The 10,000-nt window shown below is 38.3% G+C and overlaps 1 protein-coding gene across 5 annotated transcripts in view; it reads left to right on the plus strand.

The window, feature by feature from the left end:
• Positions 1-10,000, plus strand: part of LOC125026705 (G-protein coupled receptor moody-like) — a 25,783-nt gene that overhangs the window by 15,414 nt on the left and 369 nt on the right. For 2 of the 5 annotated variants that reach the window (XM_047615343.1, XM_047615342.1), the window contains exons 2-7: positions 5,861-6,365; positions 7,554-7,668; positions 8,035-8,162; positions 8,465-8,597; positions 8,830-9,021; positions 9,266-10,000. The exon at positions 9,266-10,000 is cut by the window's right edge and continues 369 nt beyond it. In XM_047615343.1, coding sequence (XP_047471299.1) covers positions 6,160-6,365; positions 7,554-7,668; positions 8,035-8,162; positions 8,465-8,597; positions 8,830-9,021; positions 9,266-9,373 — 882 coding nt within the window. In that variant the 5' untranslated portion in view covers positions 5,861-6,159 and the 3' untranslated portion in view covers positions 9,374-10,000. Of the gene's footprint in view, positions 1-2,200; positions 2,542-2,858; positions 2,915-5,860; positions 6,366-7,553; positions 7,669-8,034; positions 8,163-8,464; positions 8,598-8,829; positions 9,022-9,265 lie in introns of all 5 variants that reach the window. The other 3 variants (XM_047615340.1, XM_047615339.1, XM_047615341.1) reach the window with 3 other exon arrangements.

Here is a 10,000-nt window from a genome sequence, read left to right on the forward strand (position 1 = left end):
GTGTAGGTGATGGTTAATTAATGTTATGTGTTGAGTTTCTGTTAAACCGTCTCGGTTATTTTTCCATCTAAACTTTAAATATCCTTTTCAAGTATTTGGTGTCTCGTGGTAATAGTTAAGATACATGATATAAGCACTTTGTCACTTGATATTTTTCCCATGATCTAGCATTAATTTTTTCTTTTCATTTTTTTTTTTTTAAATCTATGTTATTTATTTATTTATCTTATTTTTTATTCTTCATTCTTTTATATCAGTTTATCTTCCTTTTCCCTTTCTTATTATTATTTACAGAGGATCAGACATGAACTTAGAGAAATTCAGAAATATTAATTATATATGGTATTGTTGATAATTCCATATACTTGACACCTGCAATTTTCTTCGTTATGATTATGCAAAATAATCGATCGGCACTGGTTAGCGAGACTATTGAACTGGAAGGCTTCCAGAATTACACACACACACACACACACACACACACACACACACACACACACACACACACACACACACACACACACACACACACACACACACACACACACATATATATATATATATATTTTTCTTTTCTTTTCTTTTCTTTTCTCCTCTTCTCTTCTCTTTTTCTTTTCTTCCTTTCTTTTTATTATAGGTAACCGAATCTGAAATCTAAAAAAAAAGGGAAAATATAAAGCATATAGCCAGTGATGTCTTTAAATAATGAGTTGCGTGTTTGCATGTGTGTGTATATGTGTGTGTGTAGTGTAAGGATATCAAAAGTAAAACTTATAGAATAAATACCCATTAACAATAATACTAAGGTCAGAAGAAATAACGTTAATATGAACGAATAAAACAGATAAGCGAATCGAAGAATATTTATTTCAATAAAAAAGGAAGAGATTAATAAACGTGATAATTACAAAGATAAGTGCAATAATCATACTAATGATAAAAGTGATAATGAAAATGAAAAGGGAAGTAGTAACAGTAGTACTGTTAATAATAGTGATAATGATAATTATAATATCGATAATATTTATTATCATTATTTATATTACTATTATCATTATTATCATTATTATTATTATCATTATTATTATGTTTATTATTATTATTATCATTATTATTATTATTATAATCATTGTTATTATTTTTATTATTATCATTAATATTATTATTATTATTATCAACGATAATAATAATAATGATAATAATGACAACAACAAGAACACCAACAGTGATCAAAACAAAAGCAAAAACAATGATGATAATATCAAATAAATCATCATAATATTTATCGAGTCCTTACTAAAGACAACGAAATGATTAAAAATAGACATCAACTTAATGTTTTCTTCACACACAAAAAAGAAAAAAAAAAAGAAAGACAAAAATACATATAAAAAACGGCTTTGACAAAGAGCAAAATCATTCCCGAGGCCTCTTTAATTTGGAAGAAATCTATTGGATCTTTCACTCTTTCACAAATCATGACAGATTGGATCTTTGCTGACAAGATGAACTATTGATAACATAACGAGTCATCGGACTTATTATAATATTTGCATACCTACTGGTTATGACATGGCTGGCTGTAGTACGGAACCCGGGCGAAAAAATGTTTACTAATGCAACATAATTGTGTTAAGTATAGACATGATGTTTATTCTCTTAAGGGGAAAGTGGGATAAAGAAGGAAGAATGGGAGACGAGAGGAGAGGAAGAAAGAGGATAGAGAGGGAGAGACAGAATAAGGGAAAGATCGAGAGGGAAAAAGGAGGAGATAGAGCTAATTAATTAGAGAAAGAGAAACAGATTGCTAAAGAGAAAAGAGAGAGCAAAAAAAAAAAAAAAAAAAACACGGAAAGAAAACGATGGAAAATCATAATTCTTAAGAAAAAAAAAACAAACAAACTGCTGATTATTCCATTTTTTTCTTTCCCTTTTAGCTTTTGTTTTAAATTAATCAAACTCATCTTATTTTGATCCTTCTTGTCTGTAGTTTTCCTTTTATCCTAAGTCCATACATTTTAAGTCTTTCTTTTATCAATTTATTCATAAAATAATTCCTCCTGATATATGATTGCCAAATGTCGACTTCCTGAAAATAATATCATATCCTCTTAAATTATTGTATACTTTTTTTCAACTAACAGGTACAAATACACTTATTCAATCTGATTTACTGACAGTATCACCCTCTCTTTCACAGCGAGCGCCACAGCTTAGCTTCAAGGCGCCTCTAAGATGATAAGGTTCACATGGCGGGATCGACGGAGCCCTTTGCCAGAAGTCTGATCAAGGGAAGTCAGCTCCTTTTGATCTGACGAAAAAAGAAAAAAAGAAAGAAAACAAAACAAACCAGTAACGCGTAAGGGAAAGAAAACGGAGAGAGAAAAAAGAGGGCAGCACTTATAGAAAAAGAAAACGGAGAGAAGAGGCAAGGCCACAACTGAGAGGAAACGGAGAGGAGAGACACGCTAGGCCTTAGTACGTAGATGTGTTCAATAAGATCAACGTAACTTCTTTGTGACTCGAGCGTTTGGAAGATAGGTAGGTAGCACCACATACAAGAGCTGTTGTAGGAAGAGAAGAGCTAATATCTTCTAAATTCAAAGTAAAATTGCCTTTCCTCTCTCATACACGCATACACAATGTCTGTGCATATCTACCTACCGTTCGATATACATGTATTTGTTTGTGTAAGTGTGTGTGTGTTTGAAGACAAGATTTGAGAAATATGAAACACACCGATAATACTTTTTTTTTTTCGTTCTTGTCATGTTATAGGTTGCTAATGCCTGGGATATTGTTCATAATTATGCAAAAGAATAACTTAACATGGAATAATGAAACTATTTCCTGAACAGCTATTTTAGAACTGGGGAAATGGAGGTCTACAATTATGCAAATTTTGTTTTCGTAGGTAAGCAGATCCGAAATCTCTAAAATATCTTTCTTTCCAGTGCACATGACCAATTCCGACCAATTTACGGAATGTAATATGATTTCACAAAGTTTTATAATATCAAAAGTATGACATATAGATTAAATACCCATCAATAATAATTCCAATTTGAGAAGGTATACTGCTATTGCGAACGCATAAAAGAGATAGAAAAAAAATGTTTATGGTTGGTTGCTGTCTAAAGAATTATACATAATCATAATTTCATTTTCGATATTAATACCAGAGAGAACTTTGTAATAAAAAAAAAAAAATATATATATATATATATATATATATATATATGATAAGAAATGAATAGATAACTAAACATGAAACTACAAGGATAAATGCAATAATTATAATGATGATTACAGAAATAGTAGCAGCAGTAGTTTTAATGATAGTAATAGTAATAATAATAATGGTATTAATATTATTATTTATTATCATTATTAATGATAATAATGATAATTAAGATAACAAGACCTACAGCAATGATAATAATAATGATAACAGCAACAGCAACAATCAATGATGATAATATCAATTCAATCATCATAATATTGATTAAATCTCTATAGAAAACGAAATGATTAACAGCAGACATCAATTGAACGATTTCTTCACAAAACTAAAATGCCCTTCACAAAGAACTCTATTTCTTTCATTCTTTTATGAATCACTATAGGTTGTAACTTTGCTGACAAGATGTGCTATAGATAAGATAACGAGCCATGAGGCTTTTCACAAGGCTACCGGAAGTACGACACAAGAACATGTTTGAAAACGTATGTTAATCTGCCAGACCCTTGTGATACGGTATCTGTGAGTGGGAGACACACTAACACAAAGGGAGCGAGGGAAGACAGATCAAATGGGGTGGCGGGAGAGAGAGAGAAGAGAGAGAGAGAGAGAGAGAGAGAGAGAGAGAGAGAGAGAGAGAGAGAGAGAGAGAGAGAAATAGAGAGAGAGAGAAGGGGGAAGGAGAGAAAGAGAGAGGGAGGGAGGGAGAGAGAGAGAGAAGGGGGGAGGAGAGAAAGAGAGAGGGAGAGAGAGAGAGAAGGGGGGGGGAAGAGAGAGGGAGGGAGAGAGAGAGAGAGAGAAGGGGGGGGGAGAGGGAGGGAGAGAGAGAGAGAGAGAGAGAGAGAGAGAGAGAGAGAGAGAGAGAGAGAGAGAGAGAGAGAGAGAGAAGGGGGAAGGAGAGAAAGAGAGAGGGAGGGAGAGAGAGAGAGAGAGAGAGGGAGGGAGGGAGGGAGGGAGAGAGAGAGAGAGAAAAGGGGGGAGGAGAGAAAGAGAGAGGGAGGGAGGGAGAGAGAGAGAGAGAGAGAGAAGGAGGGAGGAGAGCAAGAGAGAGGGAGGGAGGAAGAGAGAAAGAGAGAGAAGGGGGGAGGAGAGAAAGAGAGAAGGAGGGAGGGAGGGAGAGAGAGAGAGAAGGGGGGAGGAGAGCAAGAGAGAGGGAGGGAGGGAGAGAGAGAGAGAGAGAGAGAGAGAAGGGGGGAGGAGAGAAAGAGAGAGGGAGGGAGAGAGAAAGAGAGAGAAGGGGGGAGGAGAGAAAGAGAGAGGGAGAGAGAGAGAGAGAGAGAGAGAGAGAGAGAGAGAGAGAGAGAGAGAGAGAGAGAGAGAGAGAGAGAGAGGGAGAAGGGGGAGGAGAGAAAGAGTTTAGTTTAGTTAGTTTAGTTCTGATTCCATTTGTAACAATGGATATTCTTGGTGTGACATACTGTCATTTTGCTTCTAAACTATCCCCTGTGTGCAAGGAATGGCCGGGGTTACCATCCACTGGCGGCGAGGGATTCGAACGCAGGTCAGCAAGATTGCTAGACGAGAACGCTACCGCTGCACCACACAGAGTCAGAGAGAGGGAGCGAGGGAGAGAGAGAGAGGGGGGGGGGAGGAGAGAAAGAGAGAGGGAGGGAGGGAGGGAGAGAGAGAGAGAGAGAAGGGGAGGAGGAGAGAAAGAGAGAGGGAGGGAGAGAGAGAGAGAGAGAGAGAGAGAGAGAGAGAGAGAGAGAGAAGGGGGGAGGAGTGCAAGAGAGAGGGAGGGAGGGAGAGAGAGAGAGGGGGGGGGGGGGGAGGAGAGAAAGAGAGAGGGAGGGAGGGAGGGAGAGAGAGAGAGAGAGAAGGGAGGAGGAGAGAAAGAGAGAGGGAGGGCGAGAGAGAGAGAGAGAGAGAGAGAGAGAAGGGGGGAGGAGTGCAAGAGAGAGGGAGGGAGGGAGAGAGAGAGAGAGAGAGAGAAGAGGGGAGGAGAGAAAGAGAGAGAGAGAGGGAGGTAGGGAGTGAGGAAGAGAGAGTGAGATACAGATAAACACACACAGTAAAAGGGATAAATATAGGAAAGGAGGGAGAGAAAGAGTGAGAGAGAAAGAAAGGAAAAGGCATAGGGAATAAGGAAAGAAGTAAGCATGAGAGTACAAGAAAGAGAAAGAAAGAAATCTAGAATAACAGAAATATTTGACAGAAAACAAAAAAACAAAAATTGGATATAGAGCAAGACAGCTAAATAATTATAGAGACAAAGAAACAGAATAAAAATTGAGAACCGGATAGAAACCCGAAGAAAACATTACATCAGCTTTAAATCCTTATTTCCTTTCCTTTTTAACTTTCATTTTGACAACTCGCCACTGCTATGAAGATAATAAATCCAGAATGAAATTCCTCGTATTCTTTATCTTTTCTGTCTGTGATTGTCTTTTTCCTCAGAAATCCACGAGTGTCAATTACTTTCATTTCAAGGCCGTAGATACAATTATCACTTATGAATCAAATGCATCGTGTCATTTAAGGATTCTCAAATGTCGACTTGATTTGCCATGAGAAATAGAGCATATCGTCTTTATTTATCGTGTACCCCCTTGCTAATAACATGTGCAACCACTTTTATTTCATCTGATTTACTGACATAATGACCCTCTTTCACAGCGACCGCCACAGCTTAACTTCAAGGCGCCGATAAGACGATAAGATAGGGCGAAAAGAGTTGCATGGCGCGCGCGACGAAGCCCTCTGCCAGAAGTCAGTTCGCAGGGCGCTTCCCCTTCAATCTGATCACGGAAAGTCAGCTCCTTTTGATATGACGAAATAACAGCAACGCGTCGGTGAAAGAAAACGGGGAGAGGAGGCAAGACCACATGTGAGAAAAGCGGGGAGAGGTGACCTCGTCCCTGACCTCGTTACGTGTCCTACGAGTGATCCCCAGCCTACACACCCAAACAAACACCATGGAAGGCCTCGCGACACAAGCAGAGAGCCAATTCACGGACACAAACGGCACGACCAGTGGCCACACTAATACAGGCGAAGTGCAGACGTGGTCCCTCGTACTGGCCATGATTGTGACATTAACAGTGATGGTTATTGGGTCCCTCGGAAACCTGCTCACGCTCGTCACCCTCGCGCACCAGTTCTGCATGCCTGTTCGACTTAGGTGAGCCTGGGGTTTAATACTATAGAAAACGGGAGGAGAGACAAAGTTGAAGGAGGGAAAATGGGAAAAAAGTTTAGCAATGTATTTCTCTTCTACTTCTCATACACTCTTTGTGTAAGCGGAATTTTTTTTTTTTTCTCTATCTCACACACACACGTTATCCTATCTATATCCAAATCTATTGATCTATCAATATTTTCCTATCGATCTATTGGAACAGATACGCTTGCATGTGTGTATTAGACAACATAGATTAGTGTGAATTAGACAATCATATAACAAAAAGCTTTAGGACTAAACAAGTAGCTATATGTCACAAAACCTATTTATGGTTTTCTTAAACTATAAATCATCATGATTATAATTTTTCGTGTACGATTCCTCATAGTAAAACATGCGTGCAAACTCCGTAGAAAAATATCCTACCTCAGTACATACGGTCTGTGTGTTAAAATTGACCCAATGACCACGGATGTATGTACTGTCTCCTGTGTTTTTTTTTTTTTGAATTTGTTACATACAGATGGCTCCACATGTGCTCAGCCAGCAAGGAGTCTATCAGTAGGACCTTGTGACCGATGCTGATTTCCTTATTCCTTGAAATTGCAGGAAAATGTGTTATTTTCTTTCTAATGCTATTGAGATTGATACTGTTATTATCATTATTGTTGATATTATGGTTATTAAAGTGTTATTCAATTTTTGGGAACATTACAGACAATGAAATAATACAAAAAGAAACTTTCCATAAAGCTTGGCAAAGGGTAAACAGGTGAGATAGGTAAGGCAAATATCTTGGTGACTAAGTACCTGTAGAGCCATCTATGTGTAAATACAATAAATTAAATTATATTACAGTGGAAGTGGCATGTTTTCTTGACATCCGTGCCGACTGGCTTAAGTTAATATGCGAGATGCGCATGTGCATATACTTATAACAGAGATAGTTTATATTGGCATGCATACCCAAAGAAATAAATGCATACCTATCAATCTAGATAGATACCTGCATATATATCAAATAGACAGGTATGCATGTTAATATGTGTGTGTGTGTGTGTGTGTGTGTGTGTGTGTGTGTGTGTGTGTGTGTGTGTGTGTGTGTGTGTGTGTGTGTGTACGTATGTATGTTGTTAGGCCTCTCGCAATTTCAACACAAGTTGACATAACTTTTTATGTATTCCACAGGTGCATCAACATGACACCTGACACTGTGCTCATCATTAACCTGGCACTCGCAGATTTTCTCTACTCGGCCGTCAACCTTCCCTTTATGTTCATTACTTATTACACTATATATAAGTTAAGGGTGAGTTATCATTATCATTCCGTGGCCTTATGATTTGAACTAAGTGTAGATTCAGGTACAGGAGTTCACCTCATCAAATTTAAGACATGATATTACAGTTAAAATGAATATTAGGTTACATTAGTAAATTCACCTTCATAATATTACGACTGAGGCAAAGTTTAGTATTTAGAAATATGTCCCTAATTAAAGATTTAAAAGCCACCAGTGCAAATTGTTTTTACCAATCCTGAACACTACAATAATCCATAACCAAAATTAAAATGCATGTGTATCTTTTTTTTTTTTTCTTCTTCATTCCAAAGCGACGTTTACTAAACCTGCCGTATTTCTTTTTTTTTTTTTTCTTCTAAAACGAAGGGTAACATCTCAGGGATCCCTACAGTGCCTTGGGAGAGTGATATGAGTGCCTGCAGTTCCTCAGCTTTTCTCAGATACACCAATGCTTTCTCGGAATGGATGACTTTGGGTCTTATGGCCTTAGAGAGGTAAGCTTAGCAGTATGGCAAATAAATCAAGGATTGATATATGGTTGGGTGAATAAATGAATGAATGAATACGATTGGGTAAATGAGTAATATATGTCAATGAACTAATTAAATGAATCAGTTTATAGAGAGGTGAGATTAGAAGTATTATATAACATGTAAGTCCTCCTCCCTCCTTCCCTCCGTCCCCCCCCCCCTCCTCTCTCTCTCTCTCTCTCTCTCTCTCTCTCTCTCTCTCTCTCTCTCTCTCACTCTCTCTCTCCCCAATTTCTATATCTATTTCGTTTCTTTCTCTCCCGTAGGTGTATTTGTATCTACAAGTTTCGCCACAACAGCAGACGTCCGAGCAAGTGGTTTACGTGCTGGAAAACCTTAATTTATTGCATAATCATTTGGATGCTTGGCATTGCACTGCAAATGCCAACATACCTCGGGGTAAGTGGATGGATGAATCAATGTTTAGGAAGGATAAATGAATAAATATTGTGGTTAAATTGATCAACACGATAGATAAATGAAAGATGAATTCTTTAGATTTAATGAATATTTAGTATATACATAATTCGTAATAGATAAGTGACTTTTGACAAAAATAAAATATTCTCTTATCATTGTTTTGCTATTTTCCTAAAGCTTTTTATATCGATACTTCTTCTCTTCGAAATAGGTGTACGGGAATTTTGGTTACAACAACATGACCCTCAAGTGTGATTTCATAAACAGCACGAACGGAGTCAATCCACGCATCTTGTTTTTCACTATGGAGACTGCTATTCCCTGCATTCTCATTTTCATTGGAAACAATTTCATCTTGGTCCAGGTCTACTCAAACAACAAAGCGTATTCTTTCGGTTATGGGGTAAGGTCTATCTTTTTTTGTTTGTTTGTTTTTCTTAATGATTTTGTCTGAGTTGATGTATATAAATGGATTTTTTTTTCTACTTATATACATTTTTACATTATTCTTTAACTGTTTTGTAATAATATCTAGTTTACTTAATTTCATACTCTAATTTGTTTTAATATGATTTTGTCTAATGCATTTAGCTTAACTTTTACAAAACGTCACACATTCTGTAATAAAGTCTCTATCTCACCCCCAGGTCGCACGCATTCCAGCAGGCTCAGCTTCGTCGCAGTCGAACCACCAGTGTTATCGTTCGTCTTTTAATCGTGTTCCTCGTATGCGTCATTCCCATCTGCTTTTATAACGTCATCTTCATCAAAGACGACGCCACTTTACGCGAAACAGTACCAGAACTCGGCATAGTGCTGTACTGCATCTACTTCCTGCAGTATTGCATCAACAACTTCATATACGTCGTTTGTTTCGAAAAGTACCGTTGCGCGTACTACCAGTTCCTCTGCTTCATTCTATGTCGGAAGGTGGAGCCGTTAACACCGGTGAAGACCCTTCCTTTGCGTCCAAGCGACCAAGTCTACACAATTAGCAGACCCCACGGCCTCCAGGTACCCGAGGGGAGATTTCCACGCTCGCCCTCGGAGTGTGAGGAGGAGAGACGTGCAGAAAACTACCCAGAATACCAACAATGGCACATAATTTCGCCATCCAAATCGCTCTCGTCCCAAGCCCGTTTCGGTCTGGAGATTCCCGAGTCGCGCCTTGCCTCGTCGCTCCGGTCGCAGGGAGAAAGTGTTACCTCTGAGAGCGACGTACCCGACAGGAGGCACACCTTCGGGAGTCTAAGTGTGTGTTCGTCGACTGCCACTCTGGTCCTGCCCGCTGTCAGGAAATTCTCTCTCAAGAAAAAGCTCAAGAGAACTTTCTCCAGATGAGGGCTAGCACTTTGGATCATGGCAAGAAACATGGTCCACTT

The sequence above is a fragment of the Penaeus chinensis genome, chromosome 6 (assembly GCF_019202785.1).
Source record: "Penaeus chinensis breed Huanghai No. 1 chromosome 6, ASM1920278v2, whole genome shotgun sequence".
NCBI lineage: Eukaryota > Metazoa > Arthropoda > Malacostraca > Decapoda > Penaeidae > Penaeus > Penaeus chinensis.